This window comes from Anas acuta, chromosome 3 (genome assembly GCF_963932015.1).
Source record: "Anas acuta chromosome 3, bAnaAcu1.1, whole genome shotgun sequence".
In the NCBI taxonomy this organism is placed as follows: Eukaryota; Metazoa; Chordata; class Aves; order Anseriformes; family Anatidae; genus Anas; species Anas acuta.
In genome coordinates this window covers 110,801,509-110,817,558 of record NC_088981.1, presented here as the reverse complement: position 1 = coordinate 110,817,558, position 16,050 = coordinate 110,801,509, and the positions used below count along the sequence as shown (strand labels likewise).

Sequence of the window (16,050 nt, the reverse complement as noted above, 5' to 3'; positions counted from 1 at the left end):
ATTTATGAAAGCCCAAAGAAAAAAGGCTTCAGTGACTGAAATGGAAGTGGCTGAAAGGAGGAAGGCATTTATTTAGCTGAATGTCAGGAGAAAAAGTTGATTCTTAAAAGCATACAGACAAAAAACAAACAAACAAAAGGATATTTGAATTGTTGATTAGAGGTCTGGGCCATTCAGGTAGCGATAGCACTTCCTTAAAACAAGTGTAAGAGTGTGGGAAGGAAAAATTGTGACACTAACCAAATGCTATTGACTAAATATAGGTGAAAAACAAAACTAGATTACTGCATTTGTCAGTACAAAAACTGTTAAACATTGAGAAGGCATATTCTGCAGTACCTGTCAATGAGAATAGGACGTATTCTGCAGTATCTGTCAATGAGAAGCTGTTTCCTTTCCTAAACCACAGTGGTTGGCTGTAGGTATAAATTTTTTTGAATATTGTGACATAAAGACCAGTTTTGTAATAAGAGCAGTGTTTCAATCAAAGCTCTGCTGTGTGTGCATACTTGGAGGTGGATGAAATATTTCCTGCATTCACTGGTTTTTATGCAGCGTAAAATAGAAAACCTCAGAACTCCTGGGAGGAGATCTTCTTGCAACACTTATTGCTTTGTCCTAATTAAAAACAATGAAAGAAACTTGCACAACTGTGAAAAGGCCTTAACTTAGATTTGAATAGCTTGCATGAGAGTGAGAGTTAGCTGGGCTTGCTGACTGTCATTTAGGAAGACTTGATAATTGATGAAATGTGTAGTAAAATGGAATTAATTCTTTACTCTGATTTCTCACAAGGCTAGGAATTTTAGGAATGTGCCTCGGTATTTAGGCAAATGTAGGCTCTCAGATAGATGTTGCAGGTGGACAAAATAGTTGTACCAGTAAATGAGCACTCTAAAAGTATAAGTCACTAATAATGATAAATACCACCTTATAGCGAAGTTACCCTAAAAAGCCAAAATCATTGGATCTATAAAAATCTAACTTAATGATTTATACACTTGAAGACATGTTACATTCCCTTGAGAGGACTCTTCCGTTCTGTTTTATTTGTCCATCTTTGGAGTTGACCCGAGAATAAGCTCATTGCCTAATACGGGATTTTTTTGTCTCTTAAGTTTATTAATCCGTGTGTTTAGTTTCAGATCTACTGTGCGTGTGATTGTTGAAAATCTCTTGCTGAAGAAAGGGAGAGGCTGTTAGCTTCTGATGTTACAAGGACGGGTTGTGGTTCGTCACCACTAAAACAGTGAAACTGGCTGTAGAAGCTGCTATCGTACCTACAAAGTAGCTGGAAAAAGAGGGTTTTCCCCTCAAATCTTACAGCTCTTAGTAAGGATTACTTGTAACAATAACTGCATGCTCCAAGTGAAACTGGTTTTATTGCAATAAAACCAGTTAGGTAGCTTTTAAAACGGAAAGGTTAAGATTTATTCCTAAGTATAGTAGTTAAACTACCTGCTTACGTATGGGGAGGAAGGTCTGAAGTATACTCGTATTTCTCTGAACTTCTGTCATTTAATTCCCAACACTTGTACCTGCACAGTGCTTGTATCATCAAAGCTACACAGTAAACACGGATCTTTGTAACTCAGTGTGAAGTTGGCAGACGCAGATCTAGGACTTACTACCCCATAAATCAAAGCAACCTACAAATAGCAAGAACGTTACGGAGGTGCTCAGCATAGTTGATTTTGAAATGGAGTAGAAGTTGTTAATCTGTTAGCTGTTGGCCGGCATTTTCAGTTATAAACACTTGACTGCAACTTTGCAAAAATATCAGCAGTCTGCTTTGTAGCTTGAATGTGAATATAGAACTTTCCGTTTTTGCCAATCCTTTTCTTAATCTTCTGAGCTGTGTCCTATTAGTGCTCTTGCAGAGGACATTGACAACAGTATTAGATCAGAGTGGTTCTCCTTCTATATTTGCTGATTGTGTTGCAAATGTGCCCCAGACCTCTTTCAGATTGGTGCTCTGGTTGTCTCTCTGTCGGGGGGGACTTTTTCTGAGAAGCTTGCTAGATGATTTTTTTAAAAGGCCTAGGAAGCATACATTGGAAAAAGTAAAGGTGAAAAACTAAGGATGCAAGAGTAATGAAAAAAGGATCACGTGCCTAAATGGCTTCAAGTTGAGTTGTGTATATGGAGAGGGGGAGGCATTGGTGATGAGATAAGAAGCTATGTTTCTCCTTCTTTGTACAGACTCACTGCATAAATGCAGATGTTTGTGCAGTCTTGCTTTGGACTGAGTTGCTAAATTGGCCTGGATTTAAAACAAAAATCGTAATTTCTTGAAGCCATGTTTTGCCAGTGCAGTGAGCTTGAGTACAGAAGTGAGAATGAATAGGAGACTGGGGAGAGGGTTACTCTGAAGTTGATCTAATAACTGAAAATGTCTTTGAATTGACACTGGACATAAACTGAAATGAGAGATTCTGATCAGATAAAAGACAAAAAGTTTGTTCACACAATGGTTGTGCATTGGTACAGGACACATGGACATCATCTAGTCTGCATTCAGGAAGGTTTTCGGAATGTGACTGCGTAAAGCCCTGAGCAACCTGCTCTGCCCTCATAGCTAAATAATCCTGTTTTCAGCAGGAGGTTGGGCCAGAGACTTCCTGATGTCCCTTCCAACCCAAATTATCTGACAGCTCACGGATTACACTTCCATCTGTTTCCTTGTGTAATGCGTTCAAATAGCTGGTGTTGTAAAAAGGGAAAATGAGAATAAGGTCTTTAAATTCTGCATTACCCAAATGAGAGTGACTGAGTTCTACATCATTGCTTTGCTGTTTCCTTCTAGTGGTTTACCTGCAAATGGTATGTATGAAATATATTACGTAGGAAAGGCTGTTCATGGAAATGGGTTACAGTAGGAGTTCTGTATGCAACCGGTTGTACTTCTAAAAGTCCTTTGTATCCATACTAATTTGCTTGCACTGAAGTCAGCAAACAGTTGACTTTTTTTTGAACTGTGAACATGTTTGCCTCCTATTACAGCATATTCTAATATACTAGTCTATTTAAGGGGAGGTACCTGCACATCTAAAAGTTTGGTTTCCTTTTTTCCTTTGTAATTCAGTTCGAATAAGGAGAAAGTCAAGGCGGCGCTCCCAGTGGGGCAAAGGCATTATTAAGAAGAGGAAAGTCAACAATTTAAAGAAAGATGAAGATGACGCAAAATTTGCTGATGACGAAAACCACGGAGAAGACAGTAAATTGCTGGAAAATGGAGAGCTAGAGATCAGCGCTGACTGCATTGAGGAGAACGGGGAGGAAACAGGAGACCTCTCCATGACAAATGATGAATCCTCGTGCGATATTATGGATATAGATGCAGAGCAGAGGCTTAACAATGGGACATCAGGAAAGGAAAACAATTTTGCATCCACGGAAGAAGAGAGCTCAAATGAATCTCTGTTAATAACTGACAGTGTTACCCTGAATACTGAAAAGGATTTAAGGAAGGACTCGACATTGAAAGGGGACTGTTTAAATGGAGAGACATCTGTACACAGCTTAGAGGGTATGCCTGTTCCAGCATGTCACAATGGTAAAATGGAATCGGTTGATGCTGTTTCAGCCAATGACAACAACGATGCATCTAGTAACAAGCAAAAATCTTCATCTGAAGATCAGCCAAAGGAGAAAACAGAAGCTTCCAGTGAAAGCCACGGAGCTGATCTTGTGAAAGCTGAGGTACCACACTGCAGCAATAATGAAAAAGCACTACAGAGCACAGACATTGAGACTAAAGATGCTGAAGCAGATAAAGAAGGTATAGCTTGTTTCAGTTCTGTTATCTTATGCATGTTAAATGTGTATGTTTTTAATTTTAACATAAGTTATTGTAATGCAGTATATTATGAACTGCTATTTGTGTGAAACTTTTACTGTGCTTATGAGATTTAATTCCACATAAATAAATTGGAAGTCTACCCTTGGCTTGCTGTAATGTTCTCTTAAGCAAGTAACTTTATCTCCAGACTTGAAATATGCTGTCTTTGTATGCTTAAAGAGAAGTATCGTAAGTAGTGAGACAATGTTATTTAAGCTGTAATGGAAGATAAAAAAAATTATTATCAATGCAGGTAAATATCTATAAGATACATACTTCGGTCTATAGGATGTATTTGATCCAAATTTTTATCCATATGATACATGTATGGATTTTTTTTTTGAGGTGGAGATCTGTGATAAAAGTGTCATTGATGTTAGATCAGAATTTTTGTGAGTCGCTTCGCTATGATTCTATGGTATTTCCTTAAAAAAGAGTTTGCTCACAGCAAAAGTTAAAGCAGATTAACTCATAGGAAAAGCCAGATACAGCATTGTTTATCTAATGGGGTAGGTATCTGGACTTCCAGTCAACACAGTTAATAGTGCAGCAAAAAGATAAGAGAAAGAGAAGGGAAATCCTGGTGGTGCATAAAAGAAGGGACCATGTCCTTTGAAGAAAAGAGACATAGTTTCCTCAGGGAAGAGAAATAAGAGCCTTATGCATGATTGCCTTTTTAATTAGCTTTTCAGAATTATGTAAAAGAATGAAATCTTTACTTCAAAAGTGGGTGCTGAGATTTACAAAATAAATTAGCTTTAATGAGAGATAGGAATTATGAGAATATCACTACGTACACGTTGTCTGTGTGTGTACACGTGTTTTCTCTGAGGGTAAGGAGCATAGATGAGGAAAGCTCTGAAGGATATCAGAAAGAAGAGTGTGATGTATGTTACAGCCATTACACGTCGTAATTTAATACGTGTATTTTGGATACATTCATGATGCATTATAGTAAAGGGAGGTAAGGGGAGTCCTCAGGAAAAATAAGGCATTTTAAATAGTTGAGAAGGAGGAAAACAGTGAATAAATGTAGGGCTAGAATCAGGAGAAAACTTTAAAATATTTTGTTCTCCAGAATAGAACTGGATAGCAGTTTTAATACAAAGGTAGAAGAAGACAGAAGTGTGTCACCAAAGCATGACGTTTCAGAAGTAAGCAGATGTTAGGATTACTGTGATGATGAACACATGGGATGCTTTGGGAAGAAAGATGAGAATTTTGAACTGCTTAGGAAGAAAGATTTGGGGACTTAGCTTAATATGTGAACTTCTCTTAGAAGCTGTATAATTTGACATTGTTAATTAGAAATGAGGAGAAACTTTCTCAGTGATGCTCAATATTCTATTGAGATTTCAGAATTAAGTTTTAAAGTTGATGGGTTTCATTTGTGCTTTGTGAACTGTGGTTTTGTGCACTCGTAAACCTTGAGAGTTCTGTGAAGCTGATTAGTAATGTGCACCGGCAGAATCATGCTTGCATAGTTCACAAAATCCAAGCAAAATCAATTTTATTTATTTTTTTAAATTACAGGTATGTTGAAAAGTAAGAAAACTCGGAAAGTCACTATGGAACTGTCAAAACCCACAAGTCTGGAGCATGTCCCAGAGGAACCATCAGATCCCTTACCCTCTGTAGTTGTTGACCATGACAGACTAAAGGTAATGGAACTGAAAAATAGATTGGATTGCTAACAGGCTCCATGGGAAATGTTCCCTTCCTTTGCTATAAAATAAAATTTCATTTATTTTTGACTATGAACAACTTTTTTTGGCAAGTTTTTTTTTTTTTAAAGATAATATGTCAATCAGTGTTCTTGGCTGAAAAGTTAATAAAACTGAATCCTCATTGCCTCATCATTACTACCTTTACAAATACAGTAATGGCACAGCAGTCCACTATTTTAAGAGTTTCTCCAAAAGCTGCAATTGTGTGTTAATTGGACATGTCAGTAGCTGAGGAACCGCTGGGTGCCTGGTAATTAGAAGTTAACATCATCATCTCCCTCCCTGTGGACGTATACTTGGTGGAAAGAACTGTTAGTGGATAGAAAAGAAAATTGGAATTTGTGCTGATCTTTTGGTGCTATAGATCGAACTCCTGCTAGTTAATTTTGTTTGTTTTGTTTGTTTAAGCAAAGTTGCAACAGAATTTGCTGTGTTGTGTAGTAGAAACTAGCTTGACCTACTGTGAAATTTAGACCCCACTTACTGTGGATTACAGATGTTAATTTCTTTGGTAAGAACAGAAATGTTGTATTAGGAAAGAAATCCTAATATTTACTGCTGCTATGGTAAAATACACACTTGCACCATTTGTTTATGAGCAGTTTTACAAGCTTTTCTCCCATGCACTTCTTTTATTGTTCAACACTTGTGGAATTCCAACTGTTTCCATTTGGCACTTTTTAAAAGTTCAAGTCAATGTAGGTTCTTAAAAATGTCCACTTCAGCTATCAAGACAGTTTTTATGGTTTATCTTAATTATTGACCAAGACGTCACAGGATTAAGTAGCATTCAAACAGAACAAACATTGCACTAGCTATTCGCTGCATAAAATCTAAGACAAGAAGAAAGGCATGGATATAAATAGGAAAGTAAAGAGAAATGTTGAGTCCTTTTGGTTCAGTGTGGAAGCAGTGGCCTTGCTATTAGCCAGATATGGTCCCTTTTATTCGTATATATCTTTGCAAAATAGGGTTTTAGAAGAAGAAGATAGATCACACTCTGATTTGTATTTTAAAGAAAAAAAAGTGGTTATAAAAGCTCTCCTAACTTTATCCTTTGTTATTCTAACAGAGACTGCTTGATATGGTGGTTAAGAAAAGTGACAACCTGACTGTTGACCAACTTGAGAGATTGTATTCACTCCTCAGCCAATGCATCTACAGACACCGTAGAGATTATGACAAATCACAGCTTATTGAGGTGATGTTGTACGGTTTTTTTATCTGACTTCTATGAGAATATTTTTTCAAGAACTATTTATGTTCATTGTACTAGCATGCAAAAGCTTTAAATAGATTTTGAGGAAAGTATTTATAAAAAAAAAAATAAAATTCAGTATAGTAATGGCTTAAAAAACAGAGATTGTTTCCAGTAATGCTTTCCTCAGAAAAGGGTTAAGAATTTAACCTAAAAGAACAGGAAAAGGAGAACAGAATGCAGCAGCATTTAGAAGCACGTGCTAGCAGAGTAAGAATGGAGCAGAAGCAGGAACTTTCAGGTAGTCAACGTGGCTCTGCAGAATGTTCCTAAATCACTTATTTTCCTTCATCTTTCTGCATTATGGGATATATGCTTGATTGTAGCTATCTTACAAGGAATCTGTAAAAATAAAAATAGTATCAGAAAGGCATTATGGGTAGAATCATAGAATGGTTTGGGTTGGAAGGGACCTTTAAAGATCATCCAGTTCCAACCTCCTGCCATGGGTGGGGATGCTACCCACTAGAACAGGTTGGCCAGGGCCACTCCTCTGCTGATGCAGCCCAGGATGCAGTTGGCTTTCTGGGCTGCAAGTGTACCCATGATTGTCTTGGGAATGTCCAACACAGTGTGATATTTGCAAGTTTTGTGCTCTGTTGTCATCCTTTTTCCTCTGAAGTATTTTCATTTCAAAGGCCTCCTGGCTACATCAGCAGGCAGTGGGTCGTTTTACTGTTGGTGTAGGCTGATCATAACTCTGGTAGTGCTTTCCCTCCAGCAACGTTGCTCTAGTTGCAGAGTGGTTTGGGTCAGCTTTCTGATTCAACTGGTAACCAACCCTGCTGGTAAAGGGGCGAGAATTGTGAGGTTCCAGTTTGATCACTGAACACCAAATATTTTTCTCCATGAATATTTTACTACAAAACCTGGAAAAGCTTTAACATAGGATGGTATAGAGTTCTTGCAAAATATTTTTGAAACCATTTTCATACTGTTCTGCTGTCTTCACCTAAAATGCGTTGGAAATCTGGGCTGAGTGTTATGTAGATTAAAAAGACAAATGTCCAGCATGAGTATTTAGAGGCAGGTTACTTTACTTTGATTCTCCAAACTGTGCAGATCTGTGTTTGCAGCTGGGTCAACAATGGCATGTACGAGTTGAATTTGTTCACTTTGCCATTGCAGTATTTTCTTAATATATATCAAATACGTTAATTATGTAAGTGACCCTATTACACTTGGATTTTTTTCATGGACTGTCATGGTGGAGTGTTTTTCTGCATTAATGATTCTTTAACTAGTTTTCTGTTTTACTGTCTTTTGCTAGCAGATCACAAATAGTGAACAGAAATGTTTATTTTCCTATGAATTATTTGTTGGTGTTTCCAAAAACAAAAACCAACCAAACAACAACAACAAAAAAATAATGACCACCACCCCAGTAAATATGATTACTTAAGGTAACTTTATTTTTGTCTGTATATTTATGTATAATTGATGTTCTGTGTTTCTTGCAGGAGATGGAAAGAACAGTTCATGTGTTTGAAACATTCCTGTGAACTCGTCAAGATGGGTGGGTTTATCCTCTCTTAAACTGCTCACGGGAGAGCAGTCCTCTGAGCCATTCAGTTTCCATTTGCACCAAGTATGTGCAGAGCCTTGGTCTTAAGTGCTCTCTCTTTTTCTTTCTGTTGAATTTGGTGCTATTGTCTCAGGTACCTGAAACCAACCAGCCTACAAGAACCAAACGGAACTTCATATAGTTGTATCTGATATAAATAAAGAATACAATGCCACAGCTTGGAGATTTTTGGTGCTACAGAAACTGTTCTCATTTCTGCTCTTGTTCACTCTACATGCATTATCTTTGGGGAAACTTCAGTCAAAGTGGAGACCAACATACACGAGAGAACTGGAAAGAGCAGATCTAAGTTGAATATTTTTAAACAGGCAACCTTTTTTTAATTTTTTTCCAATCTTTCTCTTCTCTGGGGTAACGGACAAAAAAAATCTGTTCTAAAGAAGGCAATGATGCATTGTGGTAGGAATCTTGAGTAACTGGATGTACAGTGATTTGAAGATGAGGCTCTCTAGAACTGCCTATAATGTGCCTTTTAGTCAATTGAGAAAGATAAGGCTAATCAATTGGTTTGGATTATAGCAAATGGCAATGTTAGAAAGCTCTCTTCAGAATGAAGATCTCCAAAAGGATGACTTGTATTCTCTTCATTGGATGGCAGCCAGTATTATGGTTCTATAATGCCTGTCTTACTCTACAGAACTAAACTAAGACACACTGAAAAAAGCCACATACTTTACCAAAATGGTGAAATTCCTTTTTCATTGGTATAGATTTGTTTTAGAAACAAATTACACAGTGAAACTATTCTGTGTTGCTAACAATGAAGCATTTTCCCACCACTTCTTTGTTGTCCATCTTGAGTTCTTTAAGAAAAAAAAAAAGTTTAATACTGGCAGGTTTCTTTCTGAAGTTCTGTGTTTGTAATATAGCTTGGACTGTACAGGTAAAAAGATGCTATAATCGATGAAAATCCTGGAGCCCAAGTAAAAATCCTGGAGCCCAAGTTGAAAGTAAAGCTTAAACTAGGCTTCACGACTCAGTCAATGCAAAGCACTGTTAATGTGAGGAGATTGGAGGACGGCCTTTTCGATTGATCTGTTCGGACCACGGTTTTCCAGGTCTGAATTGTGTAGTTCAAAACCTTTCCTTTCTGGAAACTGGAGAGAACAGTCTAGGCAGTTTCAAGAAAAAAACACATTTTGTCGCAAGCTCGGTGTTAAAACGTTACCTGGGCTGATTTATTGCAAACCTAAGTGGAAACTTTTAGAGAAGTTGGCTGGTGTTACCATCTCTAACCATTCATCGTGACTGTCCCTACGTAGCTGTGGAAGTGTCTTTCCAGAAATATGCAACACAGTGTGATTAGTTTTTAGAGAAAACAGTCTTGGACTACTGCAGAGATACTGAGCTACCTCAGCTTTTTGTATTTTAGTTACCAACAGTGTTTATGGAGGACTGTAATCACTCTGCTCCCATTCACAAGCTGAAGCTAAGGTACTTGTCTCCACCTCTATGGCTAATAGCAAACCACTGCAGAGGAACAAACACGGGCCTTGGGCTACTGCAGTAATCCAAAGTGCTTTGTACATTGTGTTTCAACATCGTTCTACCGTAGATCTTCTCCCCCGAACGCCACTGTTTTTCTTTATGGCTAATGGCAGAAACAGAAAGTTTTTTAAGTACTCATGTACATCTAGTTACACCTTCGAAATGCAACCCATGCAGAATCGCTGTATTTTTTAGGTGGGAAAGTGCGATTAAAAACCACAGCAAGCAGAAAACACATTTAGAATGAGATTCTTTGATCTCACATTTGTTTAGGGGATTTTTTCCATGTTTTGTTTAGTATTTATTAGCATCATACCTGTTTGAGATATTTTTGTGTCTGGTACATTAACAGCATTTTGTATTTTGATGGAAATTGTTACAAACTTTAAGATTTGATTAAATAAAATGTAGCAGATTTTTTGTAGCAAGTTTCTGATAAAAGGGTTTTTTGCAAGTCTCAGGTTCTTGCTGCAGAATTTTTTAAAAATATTTATTCCAGTTTCACTTACTCAAAGAAGTTTTTGTTCAAGTAACAGCAGCACTTGTGGAAGATAAAACTGCATACATTTTTAAGATGATAATAAATTTATATGCATTAAAACAGTTGAGAATTTTAGTCACCAGTGAGTGTGAATAAAAGCAAGTTTAAGCTAATGCCTAGCATTAAAAATGGTTCGAAAAGGTCAGGTTTCTAAAGGAAAATTTTTACTGTCAGTTGTTGATTGGGAAAAATCGTAAGAGGCAGCCCTGCTGATGGGGGAGCTGCCCTGTTGTTGTAGGGGAAAGTAGCTGATTTCAAATGTTAGAGTGGACAGCTCAAATGAAATGATATACCCGCCTTCGTAGCCCAAATAACCACACTTCAGTTTTGTTTTCCTTTACGGATGTCTGGTGGTTATAGAGTTAAAGCAGCTGTTAATCTATCCATGTGGTCTCAACTTGTTTACTCTTTGTACGTTTTTAATTTTTTTTTTTTTTTTTTTGCCATATAGCACTGGCAAGAGTTTGTACAAATTGACCTCTCTTCCTTGTTTCTTGTTGTGAAAATTGCAAATAAACTCCTGTGGGAGTCCTTGCGCTGGGGTCAGTGAAACGTGGCCACCCAGAAGAAGGGTGACTTCTCTGCGGGGTTGGCGGGGCTGTCCTGGAGATAATAGAGTTGCTCTTGGGTAAAATTGATGGATATGGAGTTAATTGTATTTGCAAGCTTGAATCTCACCTGTGATTAATTTTTTTTTGTTCGTTTTGTTTTGTGTCTTCTGTATTGTTACTTGATTTCCTCATATGCCAATGTATTTATAGGATTACTGTTTTTTGTCATATCCCGTCTTCCTTTTTTTTTTTTTTTTTTTTTTTTTTTTAATTAAATTGGTGGGTCAGCTCTGGTTTTACCTTCAGTCTTCTGAACGGCAGGTCCTGCAGCTGATGGTCCTTTTTTTTTTTTTTTTCTAATTTTATTTTATTTTGTAATCAAAACGTAAGCTTGAATTTGGGCTTGTACTTGCATCTTTTGTATCTTGTACATTGGGTTATTTAGACATTGGGGAGTCCTGTTTGGTTTCATTAATGTGTGTCTACTTCGTGGATTAAGTAGACTTCCTCCATCAACTATGGTATATTTTGGATTCTATAGTTTTATTCAGAACTGTGTTTAAATTGATGTTTTGCATTTTGACTTCATTTTACGTTAGTTTGAAGTAAGTTATTTAATTTTTTGAATTTCTGGAAATTTTGAACATTTTACTGTAATTTGTAATATAACTGCTGTGAAATACTTGAATAAAGATGACAAGAAAACACAGCTTTAGCTCCTTCAAACATGTTGCATTTAAAAGAAAGTCTATCTCCTTGCTGTTTTCTGATTTCAGTCCTTTTCTTACCACTCCTCGATGTCGCAGCTGACATGTTTTACTCTGGGGTCTTGCTGTTTTGTTGCGTTGAGTGGTTTAATCCGTACCTCTTGCTTTCAGTGTTTGTCCATTAAAGAAAAGCACTTCTGATTAATTTTGACTGCAGAAGTGAAGTTAGCATTGTGTGCTGGTAAGTGAGTAAGAAGAAATGCTCTGAAGTTATGAATGTTGTGTAGTTATGAAGTCCTAGAAAATGTGTTCAGTTACAGGAAGCACCCAGGACAGTTTATGGTACGTCAGCATTCAAGCACCAGGGTTTCTCATGAGAGGTTTTTAAAGGAATCCTCTTTCCTCCCCATTTATCATAGTTCTCCTTACTTATAAGAATAACTTAAGTATATCTAAAAATTGCTTTAGTTTCCCCCCTCTGATAAAGCTGCTGGGGGTTACGGAAGTTCACTCAACCCACAGATACGGGAACTGTTGTGGCAATATATCCAGAGGTAGGTAACTGCTTGTCATTTATATAATGTGGAACAGAGCATGACATGCTGTTGCATAGATATGTTATGGCCTCTCTCGAGGTGTAGGACATACAACGCTCCTGTTCCCTTCCCTCTTTTCCTTTGTTTCTAAGCTGTAGGGCTCTTGGGCAAAAGAGTGGCTAAGTAAGAAGGCCCGAACTTGTTTCATGTCTGACTTGGCTTTTATATACAGCTGTGACAGCACAATTAGATGCTCATCGTGATGTGCCACAGGCTGGGCCGTTTCATGTCAGCAGGGCCAGCCCCGCTGTTGGGCCTGACAGGCACAGAGCTGGGTGCCCCGCAGGCAGCAGCACAGCACTTCACATGGCAATGGAAAACCCTTCTTGGAAAAACCCATAGTGAACTCTGGTGCTTCAAAAGCATGACTTGGTGAGCAGTAGTTGGGCTTCATCAGGTGTGGTTGATAAAGCCTTAGGAAAAACTGGAGCAGCGGCCTGATCTGTCAAGTGCTCGCTGCTTAAACCCACAGCCGCCTGCTGTTGGCTTCTGCATGTGACGTAGTTTTGGCATGCAGTTTCCCACGTTGCCTTAAATTTTAAATGCTCCACATCCTCTTTTTTTTTTTTTTTTTTTTTTCTTTTTCCTTTAAGCCTCTCAGATAATATATTTAAATATAAGTTAAAAATTAGATCCTTTTGTTTTCTATCTCAGGCGGGATTTGGATCAGGACTTGCAGTATTTGGGGCTTTAAGCTAGCACTGCCTGTGAATGAATTCTGAAAGGCAAATCAGTAAACTTACGAACTGATTAACCAAGTCAAACACTTCATTTTTCTCCCCTTTTTATGCATCACTTGTGGTCATGTAACTATTATGTAAAAATCAGGGATTATAAACTTTAACGCTAATTAATTCAGCCTCATTCCATTTCTAGGTGAGGAGTTTTTTTAGTGTGATGATTTGCATGGGGAGTGTATTTCAGTTCAACCCAGTGCCAGCAAACGGCTGCGACTACTACTACATCCCATTTATTTTAGGAACGCATTTGGTTTATGCTATATTGAGCCTTGCTTTGATAGTAGAGAATTACGATAGTAAAAGAACATGATAAGATACTGGGATTGCAGATGGATTCAGTGCTTTTAGTGCTCGTGTAAACCTTGCTGTTCTCAAAATTTGTTAACATTTGGATGCTGATTTGGAACAAAGCTGATCTGGAGGTTCAAATGGAAGAAATAGCCTTGAATTAATCTGTGCTGGAAGGCTCCTCACCTTCAGTTCCAGCAGCAGGGCAGGTTGAGAAAAGGGGGAGGCTGCATCTGGGACAGGAGCGCTGCCCTTGGGGGCTGTGGGCATACAGCAGGAGCTGGGACGGCTCTGGGGTGGGTTCCTCTGAATTTTGTGGTGGTCACCTCGGTCTTAGAGCGGTCAGGAATTTGGCAGTGTGTACAAGGTGAGTATGGGTCCCTGAGGCTGGATGGCTGCTGAGAAGGCTCACACCGTCTGTCACCGGTTTTGTGGAGCTGAATTCATCGCGCTGAAACAGCCCTCGCATCGGGGTAAAATTTCAATTTTGCCATAACCCGGAGATGTCTGACCCTGTATGGAAACGGGAGCCTGGAGGAGACCGAGTGACCTTCTGGTTTTGGGACTCTAAAATGATGGAGAAACTCGGGGAAGTTCTTGAAAGGGCCTCCCCTTGGAATTAGCTCTTCAGTAAAGGAAGTAAAGCAGAGATGAAGATAGAGAAAATTAATTCAATGTACATATGTTGAATTTGGATGGAATGAATTTGCTAAGAAACTGAGCCTCTTCATAGAGGGTAAAGAAAATCATGTTGCATCAGCTGAGGAACTGTTTGTGGTCTCCAAAGCCCCAGCTCTCTGTTGTAAGGGCCTTGCTGATGTTGGCTGTGCCTTGTAGGGTGCCTGCTGCGTGGGGGCTGGCGGAGGAGCAGGGATACCTGACTGTGATGGACAAGGACAAGTCGACAGTCGGTTTTATGTTCCAAACACAGCTCTGAAGTGAGCTTTGATGGGATACTCTGAGACGATATAAGATGTTTGGTGAGGTGAAGGAAGTGTTAGGTGATTGTTTGTGGCTATTAGCATCAGTTTATTCCTGAATTGCTGTTTTGTGTGGACGTTTTAAGTACCAGAAATGTAAGCACGAAGCCTGCATTTACATGAAACACCGGGGACACAATAGCTTCAAAACGAGTGCCTAACCTTTGGGTCAGGGTTGGAGAGCTTCAGAGTCCTGCTCTGCACTTCAGCACGTGTCCAGAAGGCAGAAAGCTTTTTAAAATAAAAGCAAGGCTCAGAGGACAGCCACAAAGGCACAAACTGAGCATAAATCCTGGTGTTAAATCTTTTCGATGCTTGTGGATGACTTTTGGAAGTGGAAGCGATGACTCTTAGCTCTGACACCGAACGATGGTGTGAATATTTCACAATTTGGTGCAGAAAATCAGGTCTATTCACACAGATTTAGTGTAAGCAGAAAATGGATGCCGTGGTGCATATGGTTTAACCTCGTGCATGCACAGGGTCCGCTACCTCCTCTTCGGCCAAGCAGTCTTTCCAGGGAAGCCTTGATCTGGGCGGTTTGTACGTCTGTCTTTGAGCCTTTCACCAAATGGTTAAGCTCATGGGTAGAACTGAGCCTTGCTCCTCGCTCGCAGACACAGCTTCTTGTCTTTGCTGTCTGTTCCCGGTTAGCGAGGCTTTCCATATGCAGGCTTCCCCCCACAGCCCCCCGAAGATACTAATGCGCTATGACACCGTGATTGAGTAGCCTCTCAGTCGTCTTTTTGCCGAGCACAATGAGCTCTTTGTGGCTTTCACTGCGTTTTTCTCCAGCCTTTAAGTCAATTTTGTGACTTCTCTGCAGTGGGTCAATTTTTCAACATCTCCTAAAACATTTGTTCACGGTGGAAATTGATGTGATATTCCAGCATCGGTCCCACCAGTGCCATATAAGAGCTACAGTCGCAGGCTCCTGCTCACCGATCCCCTTTTTACACATCCAAAGATCAATTTAGTCCTCTTACAGCAGGAAATTGGGCTGGGAGCTCTTCTTGCTCGATTCTTCTCCAACTTACAGCTTTCATGAGCATCCCTCGTTCCCACCTGTCTCAGTCCCATTTAGTTTTATTTAAATAAGGTTGGGTTTAGGGTTCTCATCCAGCTGGAGGAGCCAGCTGAATACATCTGACTTGTTCTGTCCTAATTATCTTTGCTAGTCTCTTGTTTCTGCAGGCCTATGACCAGTGATTTACGTCAACGTTTTCCATTAAGAAGTTGGAAGAGGATCCCTGCAAACTAGACAAACCAAAGTGGGAAGTACTTGACCAGATTAAATATTCCTCAATTAATCTGCCTACTCTTAGCCCGCTTAATATTGGCTGTCTGAATACTGTACAGCGAGGAATTTGATGTATTTTGTCACCTGCTGTTGAAAATCTATTACCTTATCAATCAAATGCGTAATCCTGTTGGAGAATGAAATCAGGTTTGTGTGATACAGCCCTATTTTCTCCAAAATATCGTATTTATCCTTATCTCTTTGATATGCGATCAGTTCAGTCAGATATCATCTTCCCATTTTTGCTTGGGATTGATGTCAGGTGAATGCCCTATAATTACCCAGTCCTTTCACTCGCCCTTTTGATAACTGGTGCGTTATCAGCACTCCCTCTGAAACACCCAGATATTCCAAGTGCTATTAAAAACGAGTGTCAGCAGGGCAGAGCCTTCTGGGCTTTCTTGAGGTGGTTAAATGTAAGTCACCTCCTGAATCTGAAAACCCGTAC

The 16,050-nt window shown here is 39.0% G+C and overlaps 1 protein-coding gene across 5 annotated transcripts in view; it reads left to right on the top strand.

Annotated features, from left to right (window-relative positions):
- The window catches only part of ATAD2B (ATPase family AAA domain containing 2B), an 81,052-nt gene extending 69,352 nt beyond the window's left edge, over positions 1 to 11,700 (top strand). For 4 of the 5 annotated variants that reach the window (XM_068678719.1, XM_068678718.1, XM_068678716.1 and 1 more), the window contains 4 exons: positions 3,086 to 3,781; positions 5,375 to 5,502; positions 6,641 to 6,769; positions 8,287 to 11,700. In XM_068678719.1, the coding sequence (XP_068534820.1) occupies positions 3,086 to 3,781; positions 5,375 to 5,502; positions 6,641 to 6,769; positions 8,287 to 8,328 (995 nt within the window). In that variant the 3' untranslated portion in view covers positions 8,329 to 11,700. The remainder of the gene's footprint in view (positions 1 to 3,085; positions 3,782 to 5,374; positions 5,503 to 6,640; positions 6,770 to 8,286) is intronic. The other variant, XM_068678717.1, reaches the window with a different exon arrangement.
- Positions 11,701 to 16,050: the final 4,350 nt, after the last annotated feature.